This window comes from Apodemus sylvaticus, chromosome 14, assembly GCF_947179515.1.
Source record: "Apodemus sylvaticus chromosome 14, mApoSyl1.1, whole genome shotgun sequence".
In the NCBI taxonomy this organism is placed as follows: domain Eukaryota; kingdom Metazoa; phylum Chordata; class Mammalia; order Rodentia; family Muridae; genus Apodemus; species Apodemus sylvaticus.
In genome coordinates, this window is record NC_067485.1 from 9,995,738 (window position 1) to 10,023,291 (window position 27,554).

The window sequence follows — 27,554 nt, forward strand, 5'->3', positions numbered from 1 at the left end:
CCACTTGTATGGCTTCTTGTTTTGAGGGTTGCACTAGTTATAGCTGTCACTGTAAAAATAAGTACCCAAGAAAAGCAACTTGAAGGAGGAGTTGCATACTTTTAGCTTCAGGACACAGAGGTTTTAGTCCACAGTCTTTGACTCTAGTGATGCCAACCCTGTGGTGGGATAGAGCATTAGGGCAGTGGAAACAGGTGTTTGTAACAGGGTAGCCTCAGATTGGAAATGAAGGCGACAAGCATGGAAAGAGACCAGAGCATGTAGTTCCTGAGGACAGGCCTCTTCCCTACAGATCTTTGCCCTATTAGATCTTGCCTGCAACTTGTGATTTTATCATCATTTAAATCCTTTAAGAGCTTACTTGGTTGTATCAAAGCCCTTAGGAGCCAATAATTTCCTAAAAGCACATCAACTAGCAAACAGGCTCCCGGTATATCAGCCTGTTGGGGGCATTTCTTCAAACACCCCCCACCCCGTACATCAGCCTGTTGGAGCACTTTGAATCCAAACCATAACACATTGTGATTTTAATAACAGCCACCAGAAGTAGTTTCTGTTTCCTTCACTTCTAGATGAGAGATTGGGACTTTAGCATTGACTATCGTGTCAAGGTCACTCCATGCTTATGTGCAGAGCTGAGCATCCACTGTGTTTCCTGGCTGCAGATACACATACTACTACTTACCGTGCAGGGCTGATTGGCAAAGCCAAACCCCTCAAGGGAATCATAACTGTACCACTAATGGGCAGTGCAGGGTGCCCTGGTTGGTAGGCACTGCAAAGGTGTTCGCCATTGGCCAGAGGGAGTCATAGCAAGTGAACTCTGTAGAGATAAGCTTCAGCTCAGGGAGAAAGGGTAGCAGTAATTGCAGGCTTCTTTCTCTCAGTGGGGTCAGAGTTTGGGCCCTTTCCATGGACACAGCCATCACTGACGTACCACTTATTGTGATAAATGTGAGACAGGGAACCTGGAGCTGGAGCAGAAGAGGAGACTCGTGGTGATGTTATCAGCAGAAGTGACATCATCACAGAGCCTTTATTAAGTGGCAAGTTGGACTATCTACTGACATTGCATTAGATGGTCACATACCCAGAGATGGTGTTCTGCAGCTGTGGAAGAGTCTTCTGGTGGTGTTTGGAGTAAATCTGTATAGAGGCCCCCATAGTAGCACCTTCTGTCAATATGGAAGCTGCCTGGCAGCCCCCATGAGTGTATAAGGCTGTTGGAGGGGATCTGGGACACGTGTGCTGTGCTGAACCAGGTACTGGGCTCACTGTGATGTTCTTTTGGGCATGTGATGTTTTGCAATGCCTTAATTTTGTTGGTTCAGCTATTGGGTAGGTTTTATGCTTTAGAGAGAAGGCCTCCTGACACCCCTCAATGATTTGGAATAAATGGGGGTGCTGGCTAGCATCCCTGGGCCTCTTACTGTTTTTCAGATTTTTTTTTTTTAAATCTGTGCTTTGCTGTGTTCTTTGGGAACAACCTAGGAGAAACACCAACGAGGGCAGAATTTTTATTTAACTTATCCTCTCCCTTCTTCTTCTTCAGGCAAAAGAAGGGGAATGTGGCTTACAAGCACTGGGTTGGACCTTCAAATCTGGTCAAGTGCAAGCCTTGCCCCGCGGCACAGTCACTGATGGTCTGCGGATCTGACGGCCACACGTACACGTCCAAGGTTGGTCTTGCCCTTCACTCACCTCATTATAAAAATCGCTGCAGGTCCGTTTGTCATCGAGTCTCTGTGCTCTGTGGGCAGCCTGGTTTTTCTGGGACTTGCCCTGGGGAAGGCACAGACTCTGAACTAGATGCCTTCTGGCCAAGGAGAGAAAACACAGGGGGATGTGATGGCGGTGACTGAAGACCAAGGGTGGGGGACAGTGAGATGCGCAATGTCCAAACAACACACAATCCGTAGTTTGACCCAGTGGAGAAGCAGCCTAGGAGTTGGTGTTACTGATGGAGAAGCAGAGATCTGCTACTTCCCACCTCTGCTGCCTCGTTGACTTTCAGTGATGTTTTATAAGGAGAGCCTACACTAGTGAGCTCTTATAGAGGATACCTACGTCATCCTGGGTCACATTGCTGTGTGGATCTCAAGTGTTTCTGCCCCTGCCCCATCCCTGGTTCCTTTCCTGCAGTGCACACAATTGTGTTATCTGTGCTGTCCAGACTGATCTTCACAGTGCAGAGTGCACGGGCCTGGGACAAACCCTCCCTGCTGCTCTCTTCAGTCCTAGTGGCGTCATGGAGCCCATGGCTGCTTTTCCCCAGGGCTTTCTGTGGCACACAGGCCAGCTAGTGTGTGCTCATCATGTTTTGCATTTTAGTGCTCCAGCAGCATAGCCATGGCATGGTCCGTTCATTTATTTGCTCAGTGGGTACCATTGGCAGCCTTGCTGTGTCCCAGCTAGTATGCTAGGAGCTGGGACAGTCTCTATCTATCTAGTAGAGATAAAGCAGATGGCTTTTATCTTGGACAGAGTTATCCTCCCCTCTCCAATTGCAGGCCTACTCTGTGAGTTAGAACCACTCTGTCCATGGTCAGGGCTGGATAGTGCATCCTACCCACAAAGCACCAGCCCACCTCAGTTTCTCCTTCCTCCTGTCCCCCTGATCTCAGAGAGAATTGATTAGAGATAGATGTTAGATGTTAGTAATGGTTTGATTCTGATACCTCCAACATGTGTAGGTTAGTGGGTTTGCAGGCATTACCGAAAATTTATTCTTGTCCCTCCTTCACCCCTGCCCCATTCTCAAAGTCAGGTCCTTCTTTTATCCTCTTTCACCAAGACCCAGATGCCAGACACATGGACAGTTGCCAAGAGGGCAAGGTAAAATGCAGAGTTGACCTAGCAGGTCCTGGGTGGGCCTCAGCTGCAGAGCCATGGTGACCTGTCTCATGCACTGACCCGAAGAGCTGTCAGTTGCCCAAGAACTGTGTCAGAAGCTTTGCTGACCATAGCTCTCCTACAGTCCAGGAAGTCGGCTTGCATATGGAATATGTGCTGCCTTCAGGTGCAGGTGGATAACTTGGTTACAATGCAGTGTTTATACTGGGAAAGTTCTACCACAATGACTCCTTGTTTTCAGAAGAGAACCGGCCTCTACCCAGAGCTGAGCGAAGCAGTCAGAGGCCTTCCCCATCCCCAGAACCACTATGCCAGCAGGTAGAGTCAGTGAGAACAGTCTATGTCTCCCAGTCTCCATCAACTATTCCCCTGGAGCAAAAGAAAAAGAAGTAAGGTAGCTCATCAAACACTGATGTTAGCATATAATATGTTCATCTTCCAGTGCTGTCATAAAACGCCTGAGATGATCAGCTTTCAAAGATGAAGCTTGTCTTGGCTGATGGCCTCAGAGGTCTCATTGCATCATTGGCTCCATTGCTTTGGGCTTGCACAGGCACAGTTCAGCCTGTAGGTATTTGCCACGAGACAGAAGAATCCTGTTCTGAAAGGAAAGACCATCTAGAGACTGCCGCATCTGGGGATCCATCCCATATACAATCATCAAACCCAGACACTATTGTGGATGCCAACAAGCGCTTGCTGATAGGAAGTCTCCTGAGAGGCTCTGCCAGTGCCTGACAAATACAGAGGGGGAGGCTCTCAGCCAACCATTGAACTGAGCACAGGGTCCCCAGTGGAGGAGCTAGAGAGAAGACACAAGGAGCTGAACGGGTTTGTAGCCCCATAGGAGGAACAACAATATGAACCAATCACTACCCCTAGAGCTCTCAGGGATTAAATCACCAACCAAAGAGTACACATGGAGGGACCTGTGGCTCTAGATGCATATGAAGCAGAGGATGGCCTTGTTGGACATCCAAGGAAGGAGAGGCCCTTGGTCCTGAGAAGGCTCGATGCCTCAGTATAGGGGAATGCCACAAAAGAGAAGCCGGAGTGGGTAGGTTGGTGAGTGGGGGTGGGGTGGGTGAGGGGGGTTTCAGAGGGAAAACCAGGGAAGGATATAACATTTGAAATGTAAATAAAGAAAATATCTAATAAAAATTTCACTTATGAAATACTTATGAATCTGTTAAAGAGTAACAAGAAAATAGATGATATTTTTTAAAAAAGAAAACAGAGTCCTGTTCACCTTAGTGTGGCCATGAAAAGGAAAGAAAGAAATTGAAGGGATCTGAGACCTGATATCTCCCACCATGGACATATTCTCAGTGATCTAACCTCTTTCTTCTGGGCTCTACCTTCTGAAGGTCCTACTGTCTTCAGTAGTACCATGGACTGGGGTCAAGCCTTTGGTACCTAGGCTGCTGTTGGGTATTCCAGATCCAAACTATAGTAAGGTTCCTTGGGACAAGGCACATGGCAGGTTATGATGCTCATGACCTTCTGCCTGGGTGTATATGGTATGCCCACTTCAGTGACATTAAAACAAGGAAGCAGAGTTGTGGAACCAGGAAGCTGTGGGACTAGGAGGATCAGGCCTGGAGCAAGAGTGGGGATGAGACCTGTCCAAACCCTGGAAATCTCATCCTGAGAAGGCAGGACAAAGGATCCAACTTCTCAGGCTGGCTGTGAAGCAAGTGACTTTCCTGGGGACACATTGGCCAAGCTTTGCTCCTGTGTCTGCCCAGGATAGTTGGAGGTTTCAAGAACTGGTAAAGGGGGATTATACTCAGGAGTAGCATCCTACAGCAGGGATTTTCCAATATTTCAACCCTCTACTTCTACCATGTAGAGGTCTGACTCCCTAGAACCTAAGATCGGGACCCAAGCTTGCAGTCTCGAGATGACAGATGATGTCTCATGGAAAGCAAATCCAACACTGCCACTCACTGCAGAGTGTGAAGCAGACTCTGACCCTTAGCCTCTAGGAGGGAAGTGTCATGTCATTTTCTTAGTTTTCTATCATATTCTTCTATCCACAAAAAAAAAAAATGAATGTATTACAGAAGCTCAGTGGTTATTGAATTCCTTCTTCCTCCGTGTTAAACAGGGTATTGAAGAGCAGAGCCATTGTACAGGTCAAAAAGGGATAATCTCCATTTGTGTGGAACTTGTAAGGAAGGCAGACACATTGAAAAGCAACCTCCTGTGATTATAGCAGGTTGTTTGTCTCCTACACGTTTATGTGCTTGGTGACTCATCTCTATTGTGACAGTGATGAAGTTGTTGGTACCTTTAACAGACCAGCCCCGCAGGAGGGAATTGGGGTATTAGGTATACTGATCTTTGGCGGGATTAATGTTAACCATGTGAATTAAGTTCTCCCAAAAATGAGCTGTTCTGTAAATAGTGAGACCAGTTCTCATCTTGGGCCCTGGGTTCCTGTGTTATAATGTCTTAATCATCTTACATGTGTTCCCACTGTGATGCTATCACCATGACAATTACGGGGCATGTGGTTACCAAGGGACTCTGTGAGCTAAACAACCTTTTTTTCTTCATACATTACTCAACCTCAGGCATTTTGTCATAGCAATAACAATTAAGACAATTGTTGCTTAGATAAGGGGCACTGAAGGTACTATGGGAACACTGAGCAGGGTCACTCCCACTAGTTTGAAGGAATAGTCACTTGTCTCAGAGAAAGCCATGAGCCTAGAAAGATCTTATGGCTGGAAAGAACCATACATTGAAAGGAACAGAATCTAGTTCAGCAAAAAGGGAGAAGGGCTTGAAGAGTCCAAGAAAGCAAGGAACACACAGGCAGTGTCAGTGTGGTGGGTCACCCGTCAGAGAGTTGGGCTGATACAGAAACTCCAGGCCTATAAAGGACACACTCCCTTGCCTTGCCATGTGCAATCTCTAAAGGGGTAGGGGATATTTTCTTCCACAGCAGATCTTAAAACCACATCTCTTTCTTGCATCCAGATATAAGTGAGTCATCTGCTGATTATAGATTATTCAGCCATGTCCAGCAATTTGAAGGCCACAAAGAAGTTTGAACTTCAGCTTGTAAGATTTTGGCATATCCCATGAAAGAGACACAGTTTAGAATTCAGCTGCCTTCATGTAGGCTGGGAGTGTGTGGGATGGGGCCTAATGCTGGTGACAAAGGGACCTACTGGCATCCTTCAAGACTGCCACAGTGGTTTTTTGACATGTGTAGAAAACAGGGAGGTTAACTTGGTCTTAGTGACTGGTAGATTTTAAACTCATAAAGTCATCCCAGCTGTGGGCTCAGCATAAGGATACATCTTCCTAGCTGAGCTTGCAAATCCTTTGGTCCACAGAGTCTGGCCTATTTTATTTGGAGCACATCATTTGCAAACCTCCAGATGCTGGACTTTGGCTCCGTTCAGCAGGGTCTTTTGTGATCATCTTCCATTCAGAGTGGTCAGCCTAGGTTTATACTTCTAGAAGGGAAAGCTATTCTAGAAACAGCAGCATATCTGGAGTGATGCTCAGGTGTTGGGAGCTCAGAGAGGGGCAGGGGGAGGGCCTGGCTGAGACTACTTCTCAAACAGGAAAATGATACTCAGTATGGCTTCCCATGTACCTGACGTCCATGACTCTTCCCCTTTCCAGTACATGATATCTAGGACTGCAGCCCATGATGATCCCTAAAATACAGGAGCCCTTCCAATGAAGGGCAGTTCTTTCAATTCAGATACCTGGACCAATGAGACCCTGCCCCTTCAGATGCCTGGACCAATGAGGCCCTGCCCCTTCAGATGCATGCACCAATGAGGCCCTGCCCCTTCAGATGCCTGGACCAAGGAGGCCCTGCCCCTTCAGATGCCTGGACCAATGAGGCCCTGCCCCTGGAGGGAGTTTCATTGCCTGGATCTTTCCCTGGGAGTTTGTTGGCCATGCCAGCTGAAGCTCTCATAAGCACAATGGCGCCTTTCTAAGCCAGGATCTGGGACTGGCCTCTCAAAAGAGGGGTGGCACAGGTTTCAGGAGAGGTAGCACTATTTTCTGGCACCTGCCTGGCTTTTGATAATTGGGAAACAAGCAAGCAAACACCCATCTGCTCTCCGCCTTTCCCCCCACATCTCCTCCCTTAAAAGCTGTTAAACAATTAGCAAATGGCTCATTTATGTCTAGACAGTGAAGAAAGATGCAGAGTTAAGAACAGCTATGAGAGCAAATGGGTTCTTTAGGTTCTGAAAGCGCGAGGGAGTGCGAGGGGTGTGTGTGGGGAGCTGATGCTTTCCAGAGCTGGCATTTCTTCCGGCGAATTGTCACCATGGGTCTTATTATCTTTGCTGGGGCATCTTAAGGGTTTCTAACAATCGCTACCAAGTAAAGGTCGCGTTTGAAGTTCTTGGCAAGTGTATTCTCTGTTGGCCGGTTTTCCAAGAATAGGTAACTCAGTGGATTGAAGCCGACTCAGGGGTGTTGGTGTGTGAGACTCCTCCAGAAAGCTTTAGATGTTGTCTTCAGCATCTAGGATGTCTGACCTGGGAGTGTTCCAGCCATGAGAGAGTTGTTATCCTGCTTTGCTTGTCATTAATTTAGGCTGGGAGTAGAGGCGTTTGGGGTAGGTCTGTTCCCTGCAGATCTGTGCCACATGAATGGTCTTCACGTGCAAACGGCTCCTGAGAAATGAGAAAGCTTTGTGGTTGATGAAGAAGAAAACCAATGGATTGGGAGCTGTAGGTAGAACCCATGCATGCACCTGCCTGCAGATGCTCCTGCTCCCTTCACAGTGCTGTGAGGATAAGTGAGAGTCGGCTGCTCTGTCCATGAAGGAGAGGTAGAGGGGAGGGGAGGCAGGAGGGGGGGAGAGGGAGAGACTGACTGACTCTAGTGGAGAGAAGCAGTCTGGGAAGTGGCTCTGGAGTCAGATCCAGGACTTTGCACAGTAAAGGCCAACAGAAGAGGCTTTGTAATCCTGGAGAGTTCCTTGGCGGTTTCTAGCCAACTCTAAGCGATTCAGAAAATTTGAGATTTCGGGAGAAATCCGCTATAGATGGCAGATGCCCCAATTTGCCTTCCCCCCCTCGGGCCGTGTTCATTTACAGCTTCCTGTCCTAGTCTGGGGGAGTCAGATATCATTTGGTAATGAGAACTCACTTCTGTGGGAACCTTCAGCTATTTTAAATACTTTCTGCTCTAGTTTTATCATCCTTGCCCCCTTTAAAGGCCTTCCACAAAGAGTCGGTGTAAACAATATTTATAATATTAGCTGTATATTCACAAGGATATTGACTCTAGCCTCTGTGACAAAACCTTACATAAAATAGAGGTATAAGTGCATCAGCTTTGGCTTCCAGTGCTCCCAGAAGCAACACAGAACTGAGGTGCTGCCTCCCGACTGGGGCTGCCCAGGATCCATTTAGTTTGGTATTCTGTCATCCGTAATACTAGAATAGTGACGTTTTGTCTATGGGTGAGGCATGGCTATGCCCAGCCAGTCCAGTTGAAACCAGTGAGTTAAGTGGGAACCATTTATAAGTCACCTGCCTCCTCTTCATGGCCTGTTAGCCAGAATTACCTCATAGCCCCAGCAAGCTGCAAAGGAGGCTGGGAATGTAGGTTACTATTAGGCAGCTCTGTGCCTTTCTGAAATTTGACAACTAGTTGAAGCATAGATGAATGTGTTATCTTGCAGCTGCTCCCATGGCGTCATTTCAGCCCTACTAAGGAGGAAGGCAGTGCTTGCTAAGTCCCTGTTAGATACTGTGCATTGAGTTTCTGTGCCAAGTGTTGTCTTATTCCTTGTTATCTCAATAGGTTTTCAAAACACAGTGAGCCGGTTAATCTCTGTGCACAAGCTCAGGTCATCTGGAGACAAGGATCCTTGATTGAGAAAACGCCTCCTTCAGGTTGGCCTTTGGGCAAGTCTGCAGGGCCTCGATTAATGACTGATGTGGGATGGCCCTGCCCACTGTGGGTGGGGCCACCATTGAGTAATTGATCCTGGGTTTTATTAAAAAATAGAACCCCCCCCCCAAAAAAACCCCACAAAACAAAACAACACAAAACAAGGTGAAAAAACCACAGGAACAAGTCAGTAAGCGGAGTTTGTTCCGCTCCGCCTCTGTTCCTGCTGCCAGGTTCCCGCTGTGGATAAGTCCTTCTCCCAGGTGACTTTTGGTCATCATTTTTACCATGGCAATAAAAGCCAACTAGGACACACACTCATGAGTAAATACTGTTGTGGATTCCAACATACTAAAGGGGAGGAGTGGGGAGACAGCAAAAAGATCAGTAGGGCTGGGAAGTGTCAAAGTCGATGTTTGGATCCGTCTGACTGGGGTCACGGCTTTTAATTTGCAAATAAAACATTGGAAAAGCTTTAGAATACCAGTTCTATTATTATAATACTTCTGACTTTAAGTGACAGGACTATGTACCTCAATTTAGCTTAAACCATTCTCTCTCTCCAAAAACATAGAAGGATATATATGTATATACACATACCTCCCAACCATGTTGGTCTTTTTGATGTTTTTTTTCCTTCCCTATTAATACTTTGGAACCAACAATGGTATTTACTCATGAGTGTGTGTCCCGATTGACTTTCTATTGCCATGATAAAATGATGACCAAAAGTCACTTAGTCACTTGGGAGAAAGAGAGCTTATCCAAGGCAGGAACTTATCTATCTATCTATCTATCTATCTATCTATCTATCTATCTATCTATCTATCTATCTATCTATCTTTATACCTATACCTATAGATAGATAGATAAAGAGATTGATTGATAGATGTAGATGTATAGATATGTAGATTGATAGAGTGATATATAATGTTTGTCTTCTGGGACAGCCAGGCTTTAGTGGGGGCTTGGGACACTTTCTGTGAATGACAGTGTGTTTCCCACCCTTTGGCCCACAGTCTCTGCCTACCTTCTGCAGATAGGCTCTTTCTCTTTGCTAACAATATGGGTTTGAAAGCTTCAAACACCTTGTTTTCACATTAGCAACTCTAAGGAAATCTACCAAGCCTGTGCTTGGACCTCAGGGAAGGTCTCTAATTGGCTCATTCTGAATCATAAGACATCTCTTATTCTAGTCCTTGTCCGGGCTAATGAGGCTCTGTGAGTGGCCTGCTTTGGCCCTGTGAGCCCCACTTCACTGTGATGAAGAAAAAGACTCTTCTAATGAAAGAAAAAGTGGATGGGCACATTTTAACTGTACATTTAAAAAGCACCCTTTCCGGTATCAGATGTGGTAACTTCCTTGAGGCCATCATCTAAGTAGCAGTAGTTTGAGCCAGTGTGAGAGTGCTGTAAGATCGTGTGTGTGTGTGTGTGTGTGTGTGTGTGTCTGCATACATATGTGTGTGTATGTCTGTGTGTGTATGTGAGTGTGCATATGTGTGTGTATGTGTGTGCACCATGCTACAAAATGTTACATGCTTGAAGAGGCCAGATGAGAAGGAGGCCGGATGAAAATGTCTGATCTTCTCCTTTATCCCCTTCTGCCTCTTTTTTGTGAAACCGCGTCTCTCACTAAGCCCGGTGCATGCTGGCTCAGCTAGACTGACTGGCTGGTGAGCTCCCGGGATCTGACCGTCTCTGCCTGCCCTGTAATGTTGGGCACAGGCCCAGGAGACGGTGCCTGGATTTAATTTGGGTCTTGTGTGGTAAGCATTCCTAGCCATTCGGCCAACTCCCCAGCGGGAGCAGTGTCTGTATAGGGGCATGTGAGCAGAAGAGACAATTCTTTATACTGATGATGCCATCTAGTTAAAGGAGGAAATACCTAATAAAGCAGAGTGTTCCCTGAGTGCAGAAGACATTGAAGCCTTTGGCTTAATCCTTAAGACTTTCTTCAGAACGTGGGACCGGGGAATTGTCAGTTTTCTTCGTCCCTTTTCTTTTAAGACATTCAAAAATAACACTGTCTTTTGGCTCTTGAGGGTAAACTACTGGGCAAAACGGTTGTTGTGACATTTTCAGGAAGCACAGATGTTCACACTCCATCCATAATGAAAAGGATTTACCCAGACTTCCTCAGCATGCAGATTCATCACAGAAGTCGGAGAAGGAAGCAACTCGATTAATTATTACACCACTTATTTCTAAGTTCTTTATGCAAAAAAATATGTTTAACTGAGATATGAAGAATAGATTTTTATTTCTTCTTTGTAGATGCCCCCAAGTAAAACATCATGTAATTAGTTAATGCCTTTGTTAAAAACACATTAGTAAAAGGAGCTTTCGTGCTGTCAGTTCTGCTGAGTGCACAGGTAAGCTATTGATAAAGCCCTTACCTGAACACGATGGGGCTTGGTGTCCCCTTCTCAGGAGAGGAGAAGATGGATGAGGTAAACTTCAAAGCAAAACACCTGAGGCCTCTACCTACCAACTGCTTAAAAGATGGAAAGGTCCCTAGGCAGAATGAGTATGCACAGCACTATCAATCCAGTTAAGTCATTACAAACAATGTTAATTAAGTTATTATATTGTTGTTTTCTTTAAGAGGAACAAACAAAACCTTCCCTTTGGACATATTGTTCACAGGGCACAGCCATACATGTTTCACAGTGTTTTCTAGGAGAGCAGCTCAGCCTGTCAGTACGGAAGGAACTCAGCTCATTTCCAGGCCTTGGGTTAGGGCCTGTACACCATGTGAAGGGATTAAGGAATTCCTCATTCTTTATTAGGTTTGGTTAGAACTTACCTGGACGGGGCCACACTTGACCATTGAGGGCAATAGTTCCAGCGTTGCCCTCACATCTACCAAAGTATTTCCCCCTTTTCTGAAATTGGTGAAAAATCAGGACATTTTCATATTGTCTTGTTCAGAGCAGATGGCTGAACTCAGAGTCTCTGGCATGCTTTCTACCACAAGCTTAGAAACTTTAAACTACATGTACAATAAGGAAAATTGCCTTCTAGGATCAGGAGACTTCACAAGGCTTCTAGGTCCAGGTCAGTGAGATACTCAGAGAGCACACTCCAGCTATTAGGAAAGTTCTCAAGCTTAAAGAATGACTTCACTTAAGTTCTTCTCCAAACCCACTAGGGACTGCTTTGGCACTGAGCCCTCTTCCCAAAGATGGGCTGTGCGCTAGCAGCCAGGAAGCTAGGCCCTGCAACACCCTGAGACCTCAATACAATGGAGCTCACTTGGAGGGCTTCTTGACTTTGTCTCTAACCTCACCATAACCATAACTTCTCTCCAGTAGAGAGAATGAAGATAATGGTATCTATCAGTCAAGGTAGGGTGTGCAAGGTGTATGTATCAGTCAAGGTAGGGTGTGCAAGGTTGTATGTATCAGTCAAGGTAGGGTGTTCAAGGGTGTATGTATCAGTCAAGGTAGGGTATGCAAGGGTGTCCGTGTGTAGGATTAGGCAAATATCTCTCCTACTGGTTAACCTTTTCCTGATGAAAGCTGTCCAGGTCAGCCATTTGGACCCCCTGGAGAGAACAATACACACCCTGACTGATGCTATATGAATTACAGATAAAGATAGGATAGAGCCTGCACATTTTCATGATGATATTTTCACATTTATTTATTTGTGCCAGAGTTTGAACCCATGGCTCTGTGAATATAACAAGCAACTGTCACTCAGCTGCTTCTCCAGCCAACTCCCCAGGTCTTCGCACTTAGTTCACAATGATGGGAGAAAATAAACTCAGCCTCCTCTCAGTGAAAGGAGACACCGTGTTCTTGGAATCCCAACCATAAGGCTCAACCTGAGAGCTGTGTCCTCAGTCAATCCCCTTGGACCCTTCATGCCAACTAAGGTTACCCCTTTCTTCTGAATGCCAATACCACCCTGTGCTTCCCTCTTGCTGTATGTTGATGGTCTTGCAAAGATGCCTGTGAACTTATCCAAGTGTATGGTAGCCAGAGGGTATCTAAACCCTCTGATAGAAAGTCCTAGCCCTAACGTACAAATCATTTTCAAATGTTTAATCTTATAAAACTCAAGACAAATCCTGGTTCAGAAGACAAGGGCTGGGTAGGATACTGACCCCTATAGGCCTTTCAGTGTTGGGAGGTAGAATTCTAAAGTGATCCAAAGCACTGGAAAGATAACAGTATGCAGAGTGGAGACAATTCCTTAAGTCCTAAGTGGGAGTAGAGCTGAAAGACCATAAATAAGTCTAGTATCGTCTGTGGATTCGCTTTCAATTCGAGGTGGTTTTGATATTAAGGTAGTTTTTTTTTTTTTAAATTCTTCCTTGCTTGTTTACTTTTTTGTTTGTTTATCTGCTTGGTAAACAAATAAACAGGTAAAAGTGAGCTAAAGGAACACTTGTGAGTCTCAGCTTAGACTCCAGAAAGAGAATTAAGGCAAATCTGTAATACTGCAACAAAGAGCTCGCATGCACCCAGGAATGGCGAACATGGCACAGAAAACATCTAAAGACATACACAGGACCGAAGAGAGGAGAGTTAATGGCTGGCAAACCGTCCTGTGGCTCACACACCGCAGGCATTTCAGCCTGCACTGGTAGTCCGTATTTATATTCTTGGCATGCTGCAGGAGATAGATTGACTTCAAATGGTCCTGAGGAGCAAGGCACAAGGGTGCCTGGAAGAAGCTAACACAAATCCTCTCTGCAGTATTGGATCCATACCTGACGGTTTCACAGGACTCCCCCGGGCCCCGCCAGACAGATAGTGATTCTTCAGAAGCAAGTGAGCTGCCGTGAGAGGTGGCCTCAGCCATGAAGAATTAGACCCCTCAATGGAGCGACAGACTTTTCAGATCCAGACCATAAAGTTCAAATGCTCAACGTGTTTAAATACAAAAGGCAATTTAGGACTTAGACAATGAGTTATACACTTATCAGAGAGTGTTAGGCTAATTCAAAATGTCTGAGGTTGAGAAATAAAATCATGGAAAGCACTCTCAATGAGAAAACACACAGCTGAACTCCTGCACAGGACCCAAGCCCTTTATCCCAAATACTCATAGCTAAGCTATCTGCTCAAGAAAGTCTTATATCAGCCCTTGAAAGGTTAGCCTCGGAACCGGAGTTCCTCCTGCTGGTCTGGATGGAGTGTCTTCCAGCGGACAGTGCCAATGGCCTGATCTTCAGCTGAGGTGCTGTCCAGAGGCCATGGAGCCCTTCGGAGGGGACAATAATGATGTCATGGAGGTATGCTCCTGAAGGCTCCTTCATGCTTCTGTCCCTGTGCTTCCTGGTCACTCTGAGCTGAGAAACTGAGTGATCACTTGCCATACCCCTTGATGTCCTCTCTATGGTTCCAAAGCAACGAATCCAGCCAGCCGTGGGCTGGACCCTCTGAGAACATGTGCCTACGTTGATCTTTTCTCCTCTTTTGAATGTTTTGGGAATTCGTCACAGCCACAGAAAGCTGGCTCAACATGAGACCTTTACTCTCTACTACTGCTGCATTGAGAAATTACATTTTTGGCATCTGAACTTCTCAGAAACCCATTCAAGTCAGAATGCCATATGATTTAAAAAAAAAAATAGCCAGAAACAGAAAGCCATTCATTATCAATACACATAACAACATACTGTGTATTAAATTAATTATGCAATGAAAAACCAGGCTCAGGATAATATACATTGATTACATTAATAAAAACTTCATAAAATATAAGCTACTGATCTTTGCTGGAAGGATGAATCAATGGTTAGCTATTGTGGGGAGGAAGATAATGAGAAGGGGGATTTCAAAGGGCGTGAGGACAGCTTGAAGTCTGACGTATGATAAATAACTGGATTATGGCCATGATTCTGCAAGTGTATGCAGATATTTATACTTAACCAGAGCTCTTTGAAGTATAGATTTAAAAAATGTAGGTTTTTTTCATATTTTGATTATACATCAATACAAGTGTTTAAATACTTGTTTAAGCATTCAGGTCACACCTTTTGGGTGTATCCAGGGAGTGGCCCATTCTTGCAGTTGCTTCCATGTCTCTCAGATCTCAGTTCAGTTGATGACACTCCCCATCTGCTAGAAAGACTTTGTTCTTCCATCTTATCTGCTAACGGAAGGATGGAATTGATGCTTTCTGATTGTGTTGTTTCCCTCATTCCAACTTTGAAAGATATAAAAAGGTATGAGCTTCCATCAGAGTCTCCTTTCATGGAGAAACTGCTTCTGAAGCCGCCTCGGGTTTTAGCCTCCTTCTGGGCAGATACCTGCTTTCCATGTGGCAAGAATGGCATTTTTCTCCTTCTTTTGGAGGAAGAGGTCTTGACAACTGAACATCAACCACAAGAGCCAACTGGAGAGTGGCAGATGTCGTAGAGGAAACCTCCTGGTGATCCTTACATCTAGTGGGCTTTCAGACTTAGGTGAAGGTCCAACTGGGTCTGAGAGGAGAACCAGTGGCTGGCACAGGAGGGCAGCCTCCCAGAGTAGTGTGACACAGCCATTCATGCTGTAGGTGACAGAGGAGCAAGGGCAATGGAGAGTTGCTGATTTGTCCTCTTACTCTGTAGGGTTCCAGCTCCGTCCATCTAGGCTCCAAGTCCTTATACATGCAAAGGGCGACGAACTCAGCTAGAGCTCACCTTGGGTCTTCTAAGGTTGTCCTTCAGAGTCACAATCACACTTCTTATGTGCTAGGCCCCTGCCTGTCACTGGTTCTATTCCAAGACTGCACTCTATATCTGGAGACGGCAGATATGGAAACAGATTGTGATTTAGGTATAAAGCAGTAGACAGACAGACAGACCGGAGAAAGTTGATGCATCTGTCACAGGGCAGAACTTGTCCAGAGCTGCAGCTCTCTGTGTTTCGGTTTCCTTCTCTGCAAAGGAGGCTGAAGGGTTTTTTATGAGAAACTAAGTTAATTCATACTAAGTTCTCAGAACCTTTTAAGTCGCATCGATATGCCTGTAGTGGATTTTACTAATTAATTAATTAGTTAATTAACTAACTTCATATCTCAATCACAGCTCCCTCTCCTCTTCTCCTCCATCCTGGCTCCTCTCTTTCTCCTCAGAGAAGTGGAGGCCTCCCATGGGTATCAACCACCTTAGCTTGTCAAATCATGGTAAGACTAGGCATATCTTCTACTAAGGCTATGCAAGGCAGCCCAGTTAGGGGACAGGGATCCAAAGGCAGTCAACAGAGTCAAAGACAGCCCCAGCTCCTGCTGTAAGGAGTCCCACATAAAGACCAAGCTGCACAACTGTTATATATGTTCAGAGGGCCCAGGTCTGCCGCATACATGATCTCTGGTTGGTGGTTCATTCTCTGTGGGCCCCTGTGGGTTGAGGTTAGTTGATTCTGCAAATTTTCTTGTGGTGTCCTTGATCTCTCTGGTTCCTTCAGTCCTTTCTTCCCTCTTCCCTAGTATTTCCTAAGCTCTGCCTAATGTCTGGCTGGGGGTCTCTACATCTTCCAACAGTTACTGGGTGGAGCCTCTCAGATGACAGTTACGCCAGGGCCCAGTCTACAAGTAGAGCAGAATGTGATTGATAGCGTCTGGGGTGGGCACTCTCTCTCACGGCATATGTCTCAAGCTGGCCCAGGCATTAAATGGCCATTTCCTCAATTTCTGCTCCATCTTTAACCCTGAAAATCTTATAGGTAAGACAAATTGTAGGACAAAGGCTTTGTGGCTGAGTTGGTGTCCTAGTCTGTCGTTGGAAGTCTTGCCTGGTTACAAGAGCTGGCTGGCTCAGGTTCCATGTCCCCCACTGCTAGGAGTCTTACCTATGAGTCCCCATCATAGATTCCTGGGAGTTTCCTTTGTCCTAGGTTTCTAGCTCCAGAGATGATCCCCCTGCAATCCCCAACAACCTCCCCCCAACTGATTCCAGTTCTCTCTCCCAGTACTCTCCTTCTCTGTCTTCCCCAACTGTATCCCTCCTCTTCCCCTCCCCTTCCTTCCCCTCCTCTACCTGGTTCTATCCATCCATCCATCCATCCATCCATCCATCCATCCATCCACCCCCTATGTTTATTCTCTTTCCTCTACTTAAGCTCCTCCCCGGTCTCCCCTCCGGTGCTAGGGGCCTCAGGTTTCACTTCATTCTCAGTATTTTCTTCTGCCTTCAGTTCCCACATACATGAAGTTGTACCATAGTCTTTGAACAATGGAGGGAGCAGTGGTGTTAAAGACAGCGAGGACCTCTTGTTGAAACCATCTCTGGAGCAGTCCTTGGCTGGGGCAAGAATAATTTACTCATTGGTGGTTACACACACACACACACACACACACACACACACACACACACACACACACCACTTTGACTCCAACATGGACGACAATCACACTTTTCTCTGTAACAATGCTCAGGCTTGTAGTTCATCTCTCTCACATGTAGTAAGCAAGGTCAGGTATGGGGGTTCATGTGTGAAGTCAAGGTGGGCCTGAGTTTAGAACTGCCTTGCCTAGGTGGTGGCAGGGAGTGGACAAAGACCCACCCACCCAGCTCTGGAGGTGTGGGTGTCTGCCTGTCTGTCTGCAGGCTCAGCACCTCATCACCTTGTCCCAGCCCGCCCTCACTCGGGTGCTGGCTCCGTCAGTCCCCTGGCGGCACTTTTCAGAGCTTGCCCATGACAAGGAGTTGTGTGGGCTTTGCTGGGGTCTTTGAGCCAAGGTTAAAAAGTGTCTGTGGCAGCAGCCTGTTTTGTTTCTGTGTTAGCTATTCCCATGATGGATTCATGTCTGCCAGATGTATAGGGAGAACCCACTTAGTGGAGGACTCTTTGGGGGTCCCCAGGAATTGAAAAAAGACAACTCTGTCTGCTGGATCACAGACCAGGGTCTGCTCCAGAGCCACCACTTTTTACCACATTTGATCTGAGCATTCCACCTCAGATCCTCCCTGTTGACCAAGTAGACATGGCTCATGAGTATCAGGAACAGAGTCACACAGCCTGCCCTGTGCCACCGCCTTGCTTCACTGGTTACGACACCAGTCCTGGGGGATGAGCACTGTCCTGTCCTCAAATCCCTTCTTCAGATAATGCAGAGGAAGAGAGATGACAAAAAGGCAACAAAGAGAGCAGGTAGGAGGAAGAGACTCAGAATCACTTCCATAGTTCCTTAGTCTGAGACGGAAGATCCAGGTTATGGTACAGTATCACCCTGACTCCCAAAGCAGATAGCAAGACAATCTCAATTCAGAGTCATCTATGAGGATTCTGTCAATGATAAGAAGAAAGTGTGTGTGTGTGTGTGTGTGTGTGGTGTGTGTGTGTGTGGTGTGTGTGGTGTGTGTGTGTGTGTGTGTATGGTGTGTGTGTGTGTGGTGTGTGTGTGTGTGTGTGTGTGTGTGTGTGGTGTGTGTGTGTGTGTGTGTGGTGTGTGTGTGTGTGTGTGTGTGTGTGTGTAAATACACACATCTTACAAGGAATATTGCTGCAGACTGAAGCTGTTAATCCCATCTAGGCAAAGGGGTACAAATGACAATACAGGCCAGCCTGGCAGTTCTTAGATTCAGTTTTGCTGCCCTGGTGTGTTTTCCGGGGCCACCCACAGATTGTTTCTCAGTGGTAAGGGCTCTCTAGCTAACACCTCCCTGCTTCCCTTCCTTGACATGTGAGATTGGATCTCCCAGTTTTGAGCAGATCACGGAGATGTGGGAAATGGAGATCTACAACTCTGAAGACAGTAACTCCTCCAGTCATGCCCACTTACCTGACTTGCAGGTGGTTGTCATGGAAACATGTTTTGTTTTTATTTTGGTCTTGGGCCATGGTCATTGTCTTATTACAGCTTCCTGGAGAGAGAGAGAGAGAGAGAGAGAGAGAGAGAGAGAGAGAGAGAGAGAGAGAGAGAGAGAGAGAGAGAGAAATGAGGAAAGTGCTTTACCCAGCAGTCTCAGGGGCCACTGCAGACAGACAGGTTGAAGATGAGAGGGCTGCAGGAACTCTCTGGGGAGGCCCCTAGGCATCCCGCCCCCATTACCCTATCACAGAAGCAGAGGACTTGTGTAAGGGATCCTCAGTGCTGTCTGACAGTCACCCAGACTGTAGTCCCTGAGTGATTCCACCCCCCTGGCAAGGGAGGCTGCCCTCACTCCCGCCTGCCCACCGCCCACCCGGGTTCTTCCACTTTGTTGATACAGAATAGTTCATCTGTGGGCGGGAATGAAGGTTCCTGAGGTTGCTTGGCTTTCAGAGCTCACAGCCTTCCTTGATTGCATGTCTTGTAGCCCACGTCTTTATCACTGTATCTGTCATTTTTCTTGGCTTGCCACTTCAGTCACTCAAAACAGTGTTGCTGTATTGCTTTGGGATCTCTTGGGCTTTTTTTTCCTTTTTCTTTCTTTCTTCCAATGTGGTTTGCATCAACTCCAGGGTAATAATGGCAGGAGTGGAGAGTAGCACCCACTGCAGTGCACCCCACAATCAGGGCCTGTCTCCCAAGGGAAGAATAGCACCCACTGCAGTGTACCCCCAATCAGGGCCTGTCTCCCAAGGAGAGCAGAGAGTTAGCCCCGAGTCGCTTCACCCTGTGCCGGGGGCTGCTCATCAGCAGACTCCATCCTCACAGCCACCCAGGGTTGCAGGCTTCTGCCTGTGTCTCAATGGGTAAAACCATTGCAGGATTCTGTGGATAAGTGGGTAGAGTCCTTAACATTCATGTAGAGGTTTGTCTTTGCCTAAGTATGAAGACAGTGCGGGTCTGGAATGGAGATTTAACTGAATGGTTTGGTCTTCTATAACCTGTTGCAGCTTGTAAAGGGTTGCCTTTCCTGGTTTAATCTCAGGGAAGCATAGTATTCTGGGGCTTGTTTGAAGTGGCCCTAGATGGCCTATTAGAGTCATTCGCTTAGGTATTGATTGGTATCTCAAGTTTACTGTAGCCAAAGAGCGTTCTTGAATCTCCTTGGCCCTGGTGACTTCACAAGTTTGCGGTTGACTCCATACCCTGGCACTGTGACTCAGGTCAAGCACCTTGGGGTCATCTTGACTCTTTGTTTTCCCGTTGTTCCCTGTAGCCAATCCTAGCCAACTTCATCATTATTGCCTCTGTCCCATTAGTGGTATAAGCCATCATCTTCTCTCGCCCAAGCCATCGCATGGCATCCTTGATGGTCTCTGTGTCCATCAATATTAGATTGCAGGTATTCTTCACAGGAAGTTAGAGAACAATGTCCTTATCCTGCTGCCTACGTTCTGACCCCTGTATCTTACTGTGTCTTCTCCATGGCTCTGGTCCAGCGAGCATGCATGCTTCCTTCATACATGTTGAACTTGGCTCAGACGAGGGCTACACACACACACACACACACACACACACACACACACATCCATCATCATCAACACTCTTCCTCTGGAACTTCCAGTATCTGGCTCCGACTTCCTATCCTGGTCTTAGCTGGAAGTTTGTCTCTACTGAGTTCTTACAGCATAACTAGCTCCTCTCAGATCCTTTCATCCCCACTGCCTTCCTTTCTCATTCAAGAGGGAATAGTAGGAGGGAATGTGGTCCCACCAGGGCAGTTATGGGAGGCTCCATGAGGACCTGCGTGAAGGAAGGGCTTCCGGGAGGGATCATGCAGAAGCACAGAGGAAGGGTGTGGCCCGGGGACCACACCCTTCCCTCCACACACCTGCAACCCTGCTTAGCTCTGTTGAGCAGAATTCTATCTCCAGTACCTACTAGAGTGTGTAGCAGCTAACAGAGCTCATTGAATGTTTGTGGAAGGATGGGGTGGAGTAGAGGGGAGTTAGTCTTCGGGAAGATGAAGGAAGGGACATGAAAGCTGAGTCCTGCATCACTTGCATCTGCGTATCTCATGTTCCTTATCTGGCCAGCTCCCCGAGGCCCCACGCCCATCCCCTCCCCAGTCCCTTGTCCCTGCTTGACTCTTGACTGCGGTGTGCAGGACACCCCAGGACCCGAGGTCCCAGTTGCATTGTGCGGCTTCTACCTTTATTTTCTGCTCCTGGCTAAGTTCCGTGGTCGGATTAGTATGTAGAGCTGTGGGCAGGGAGGGAGTTAGACTGGAATCTGAACCAGAGCCAGAGAGTAGGATAAGAAGGAGAGAGTGTTTCATGAGCACAGGTGCCTGGCAGTCTCAGGAGACTCGCCTTGCATCTTGTCAAAGCTCTTTGCTTAAAAGCCCGAGGGAACAAAGACATTTTCCTTTAAAAGAAATCTGCCTATTCACTATATGCCATGGTCTCTCCTCCCTCGGCCTGGGGACTATGGAATATTTGAGAGGTGTCTCACGCTTTCAAGATGAAACTACACATCGACCGGACTTGACTGGCTTCTGCTATCTGCTGCTGCCGCCAGCAGAAAGCCTGCCCACCAAGCTCTGCTGAGTGCCTGGGAAGGGATTAGACTTGGTACCTGTGCTGGATGAGGGGCTCCAGCTTAGCTTCCACTTTGCCTCTGTTGGCAGGATACTGAGCATCACTACAATACAAGGTCAGGTGCCCCCGGGCAGTCTGTGCTTGTGTGCTAGACATGGTGTGATTCACAGAGGAAGAGAGGTCAGGAGATGGCCCAGGCACAGCCCAGGGTGCTGTTCTTCCCCACACAGACATATTAAAGCGAGGTGCCCTGGGCCTCAGAGATGTGTCTGCTGGCTAATTACGTCTCTGCAAGAAGTTTAGAAATTGCACAGCAATTTCGTTGACAACAGGATGGACTCGAGATTGCCTTCCCGCAGACCGCGGCTTGTTTGCTCCACAGGCAAGCTCAGTCCTCTGCCATTGAAATGGAACCTTAAACCGACAGCCTGTCTGGAGTGGGATTTATGTGTTTGGTTAGAGAACGTATTGTTTTCCTTTGTGTTGTTTTAAGTGACAGATCATCTCCAGGTGGTTATGCATCTTCATGGGATCAAGACCAAGTCAGGGAGAAAAAAAAACAAAAAACAAAAAACAAAAAACAAAAAACAAAAAACCTGCCAAGGCTCCTCATGTGAGACCCAGTGCTCCACCCCACTATCTACCAGTGAGCACTGATTTGGGGCAAGACTATGTTTTTTGTTTGTTTGTGTTTTGTTCTATGTATATGACTATACTGTCACTCTCTTCATACACACTGGAGGGAGGGCATGGGACTACATTACAGATGGTTATGAGCCACCATGTGGTTGCTGGGAATTGAACTCAGGACCTCTGGAAGAGCAGTCAAAGCTCTTAACCAGTGAGCCACCTCTCCAGCCTGACTACGGGTTTTTAAATTCTCCCAGGGGCAGAAACGTCTGTCCTCTTCTCCTACAGGCTGGAAATTGCACCCCTCCCAACCCCACCTCTCATTTGCCTAGAACACAAAGCTTTTCCCAGAAAATAATTTAGGGCTTGAAGCTCTCCCTTACTTCAGTCAGTAGAACCTTTCTGATCCCAGAAGTTCTGAAGCAAGCAGTGCCGGGCATCAGTGAAGGGAGGGAAGAGCCTGTCACCTCCAGGAATTCCCATGACTACAAGCACATCTCGTATTGAAAATGGACAACAGGGATTTATTTCTCACAAAATCAAAATGTGAAACCGTTTTAGAGCCATAAAGCCTTTCGAACCAAGGCTTCGCAGTGTGTGTGTGTGTGTATGTGTGTGTGCATAGAAACTTACATTTCAAAGGGGCTATCCTCAACATCTATACTGATCATTATCATTCAAATACCCAGTATTTCCCCACCCCACTCCCCAAATCATGACCATATCTCTATATGATCCGTAGGTATCCCCCAAAGTTCTCATGCTGGCAACTGTAAGAGATGAGGACTACTAAATGCAATTGACTGATAAAGACGCCATCTTGAAAAGGGATTGGTACTGGTCACACAGAGCTCGCTAGGCCTTGCAAGGCCACCCATTTAGTCAACCCTTCCTCTTCATGGCCTGGTTCCCTTTCTGTTTCACCAGAAACCAAACCAGCAGGGCTACTGATCTTGCTACATATACCTTTTCTTATTAGGCAGTGCTGAGCATGGGGTATTTGTTAAGAACAACAGAACATGAACAAATACAAAAATTCCTACTGCAAACCAGAGGCAGTTGCTGACACTGCCCTGCCCCCATATTTGTCAGAACTGGGTTTGGTAAGGGCAGAGTTTGGAGGAGTTAACTAGAAAATGCCTGCAAATAGAGCATTGTGGGTAATTCTTCTGGGGCTCTGAAGAGACTAGGAAGGAGCTAAAATGTCTCACAGGCAAGCTGAGTGCCTGTGACCAGAATGCTAATGAGTTTCAGATAGAGAGAGAGGATGCACTTTTGGAAATCGGAGCAAAGGCTATCCTTATTACACATTGCAAAGAGCTTGGGTGAATGACATTCACTCCTAGGCCTAGGGGTTTATGGGAAGTGGAATTTACCAAGTCCATGACCTTGGGTGTCTTGCAGAAGCATCTTCTAAGGAAGACGTTGGATGAAGTCTTGAATAGTTTTAATGGATACAGGAGGATTTGGGAGCCCTGGTAAAACCTAAAGGTGGGATTTGCAATGGAAAAGAATATAAGATCTGATCCATTCACAGCCAGACCTGGGAAAGAACATAGAAAGAAACACGCACACACACAGACATGGAAAAACAAAGGAAACCGTTGATGAGTCCAACACACATCACTGAAGATTCTGAGAAGCCGTTATTTTTAATCTGAGCAATAGAGGGAAGACCTCAAAACTGGTTCAGAAACCTACTAGCTTAGGCCAGAGACTGCACAGCAGTCCCAGGGAACAGGCCAAGGGCATCCTTACAGCCTCCCTGTATGTCTCTGCCTCAGCAATCTGCTTTGCTCCCTGCCTGCCCCACCCATGGTTCACGATGGCCCGACCATGGCTCATGTCACTGTCCCTGAGGCACCATTAGTCACATGGTGCTAATTCTACAGGTGTGCCAAATGTTAGAGCTGTGGGGCTATGGCAGCTTCCACTCAGACTTTAGAGGAGAGCCTGCGACACCAGGCAGAGGGGCAGGAGGTAGCCACTGCAGATATTATCCAATATTGTACTCGCTCAGCTGCTGGGAGTGATGCCTTCACTCTTTGAGCGCTAAGAAAGCAACATGTCATGCCAGGCTGGTGGCACTGCAGGCATTAGCTTGCAAAGCAAATCCCAGAGAGTAGCTGTGCAGGGCAGAGCTGCCTGAAGCTCTGGAGGCCCACTGTAGCCATATTGAGCACAGGATGCCGGACTCTGAGCTGTAAGATTTAATGTCTGTTCTGATGGGTCTGTGCCTTGCCCAGAGCCTGGATTCTGTTTTGTTTGCTCACTTTGTCCTCTGGGATAGAGATGTCGCCTTGTGGACACTGTTTATTCTGTGTCGCTGGATCTTGGAGGTGCATGCACGAGGCTTCTGTTTGATTTTACAGGCTCACAGCTGGGAAGAGTTTTCCTTGAGGCGCAGATGAGACTTTGAACTTGTTTTAAGCAATACTGGAACAAAATAAGACTTTGGACTTTGGGAGATGGAATGATTATATTTCGTATTGTAAGAACAGTGCGTGAGGAGGTTTTTAATTTCTGGGACAAAAATCGACTGAAGAGAGGAAAGACTTGGGCTAATGATTCTGGGAGGTTTGGAGTTTCCGTGCCTCCTCACTTGAATATATTATTGGGTCAGAGGTTAAGGCAAAATGTCATAGTGACAGGGGCATATAGCTGAGAAAGCTGCTGATCCCATCACAGCCAGGAAGCAGAGATGTATAGAGAAAACAATGTATAGAGAAAAAGGCCAGAGACAAGGAAGGCGGGCTTGCCATGGCCCACCTCCTCGGATTAGATGGCACTTGTCACAGTTTCTGCCACCTTTCAAAAGGCCATTCAGTTACGAATCATTAACCTGCCCATTTATTAATGGAAGAATTAGTACAAGCCTCAGCCCATGGGAGGCATTTCGTCTCTAAACCATAACAGACACAAACCTTTAAACTCTTTGGTGAAATGCTATGGTTTGGGTGTGTCTACTTCTGCTCCTGTGGAAGAAGCTTGTGGTGGATCTGAAGTCATGGAACCATGAAGAAGTGGAATAAAACACTTTGAAACATGCCTCCCCACCCCCTGCCCTGGGTCCTCATGCCCTTATAAGTGAGCCTCTCCTTTAGGCTCTAAGTCTTCTCAAACTCCCCTCAGGAGATTGGGTTCTTCTTGAGCTGTTGGGTATGCACAGCTCTGGGAGCCTTCGTGACTAGAAAATGTCACACACTGCCACTATACTTGCATAATGTCCAGCCCCTGCCTCAGGGAGCAATAGCCAGGCAAGATGGTCCTTTACTTCTTATATAGTAGAGGCAGGTTTTATCCACGGGAAATCTAGTGATTGGGCAGAGTGAAGGAGGCAGGGGGATGAAGAAACCAGAAAGTTCCGACAGCCACTGTCGGGCTCCTTTCTGGAATTCAGATATGCTTTGCCATTGGGTGTCCGATTAACCCAGGAGGTGGCATAGGAAAACATGGGGTTCTTTTCGGTGAGAAAGGATGAGGCAGGCTACCTAGGGAGTCGCTGTGCTAAATGCTTTATGAGCATTTTTATTTCATTGGCCTTCAATTTAACAGCCTTTAATTTAGACACTGTTACTTGGAGTGGGCAGAAGGGAGAACCAGGCTCAACTAGTGTGTGGCACAGTTGCGACCAAGCTGAGGTCTGCCCTGCCACAGAGCCCATTTCTCCAGCCCAGAGTGACGTGCCTCCTGGGGCCAGGAGGGGCAGTTTTCAGAGGGTTGGGAGGTAAAGGGAGACATCGCCAGCATACAGCTTCCTGCCTCGCCCGCCATCAGTCTGACAGAGTGAGGGCCTTATGAGGGTCGCAGGAGCTGATTTGTCCAAGCCACTACCTACTGTTTCTGTTATCCCCCTTGCAACTGAGTGTTGCGTGTGGAAGGTGAGGAGGGAGTCTTCCTTGCATGGGGAAGCAAGTGTTCTTTCTTTTCTACCAGGACCTGTTCCCTCAGAGACACAAGTCTCTCTCTCTCTCTCTCTCTCTCTCTCTCTCTCTGTTAAGCCAAGTTCCCCAAGTCTCTCTAGCACACTGAGGACCAGGACACCATCCTGCTGTGGCTGAGTGCTGTGGCTAAGTGCTGGCTGAGTGCTGGCTGAGTGCTGGCTGAGTGCTGGCTGAGTGCTGTGGCTGAGTGCTGGCTGAGTGCTGGCTGAATGCTAGCTGAGTGCTGGCTGAGTGCTGGCTGAGTGCTGGCTGAGTGCTGGCTGAGTGCTAGCTGAGTGCTGGCTGAGTGCTGGCTGAGTGCTGGCTGAGTGCTGGCTGAATGCTAGCTGAGTGCTGGCTGAGTGCTGGCTGAGTGCTGGCTGAGTGCTGGCTGAGTGCTGGCTGAGTGCTGGCAGATGAAACGGCAGCACCTGCTCTCCTCTCGCCTCTCAAATGCCTTGGAGCCGTGCCGGATGCTGCCTCCAAACGTCAACTTTGCCCTGTTTTCTTTCCAGCACCCTCCAGGCCCTTGTTCACACTTGCCCTTGTTCACACTTGCCCTTGTTCACGCTTGCCCTTGTTCACGCTTGCCCTTCTTCACACTTGCCCTTGTTCACACTTGCCCTTCTTCACACTTGCCCTTCTTCACACTTGCCCTTCTTCATGCTTGCCCTTCTTCACACTTGCCCTTCTTCACACTTGCCCTTCTTCACACTTGCCCTTCTTCATGCTTGCCCTTCTTCACACTTGCCCTTCTTCACACTTGCCCTTCTTCACACTTGCCCTTCTTCACGCTTGCCCTTCTTCACACTTGCCCTTGTTCACACTTGCCCTTGTTCACACTTGCCCTTCTTCACACTTGCCCTTGTTCACACTTGCCCTTGTTCACACTTGCCCTTCTTCACACTTGCCCTTCTTCACGCTTGCCCTTCTTCACACTTGCCCTTGTTCACGCTTGCCCTTCACACTTGCCCTTGTTCACACTTGCCCTTGTTCACACTTGTCCTTGTTCACACTTGCCCATGTTCACACTTGCCCATGTTCACACTTGCCCTTGTTCACGCTTGCCCTCAGGTCTGTTTCCTGTACTACTGTTCTGTCTTGGGAGCAGGTGAGGCAGCCCCCGAGGGAGCCCTTGAACCCCAAGACCCTCACAGCCTCCCTCACTACCTGTTATTTGATGTGATGGTGGTCACTTCTGGTAGGATGACATAATTGGTAATGCTTTATGCAAATGGGCTTCATCCTTTTAAGTCTTGTTTTGTTCTGGTTATAAGTGCAGAAGTGAGAGATGGTAGAAGTGAGGGGAGACCTCTGTCCTGTGTAGAGCTCCTGACTTCTGCAGATGGCAGGCCCCTTGGAGAGGCCTTTCCTTCCTTCAGGGCTGTGTAAATGACAGCCTATGGAAGGAACTGGTGATATGGACTTAACATAGGGCACTGGGGCACTGAGGCACCTGACAATTTAAAGGATCTTTTGGTGGAAACAAGAATCAAGTATAGATTAATTCTCTCTCTCTCTGTCTCCCTCTGTGCCTCTAGACTTGTCTCTGCTTCTGTTTCTCTCTCTTTGTGTCTCTCTGTGTCTCTGTTTCTGTTTCTCTCTCTTTGTGTCTCCCTGTGTCTCTGTCTCTGTGTTTCTCTGTTTCTCTCTCTTTGTGTCTCTCTGTCTTGTCTCTCTGTGTGTCTCTGTCTCTCTCCTTGTGATATGTCTTTCTCCTACAGATCCTTTAATGAATCGGTAATTTTACTCTATACTCTTACAGGAGGTTTCTTCGGGAGGTCACGGGTTATTTGACACATCTCTGTCTATCGGGGCTTTCCAGTGACCTCATTTCTTGTGCCCTTTCAGGTAGATCCTGTGTCCTATCAAAATACCTCATCTTGGTGCTAAGGGCTCCATG

The 27,554-nt window shown here is 47.2% G+C and overlaps 1 protein-coding gene across 2 annotated transcripts in view; it reads left to right on the forward strand.

Annotated features, from left to right (window-relative positions):
• The window catches only part of Spock1 (SPARC (osteonectin), cwcv and kazal like domains proteoglycan 1), a 503,404-nt gene that overhangs the window by 362,862 nt on the left and 112,988 nt on the right, over positions 1-27,554 (forward strand). For both annotated transcript variants that reach the window (XM_052157287.1, XM_052157286.1), the window contains exon 5: positions 1,553-1,679. In XM_052157287.1, the coding sequence (XP_052013247.1) occupies positions 1,553-1,679 (127 nt within the window). The remainder of the gene's footprint in view (positions 1-1,552; positions 1,680-27,554) is intronic.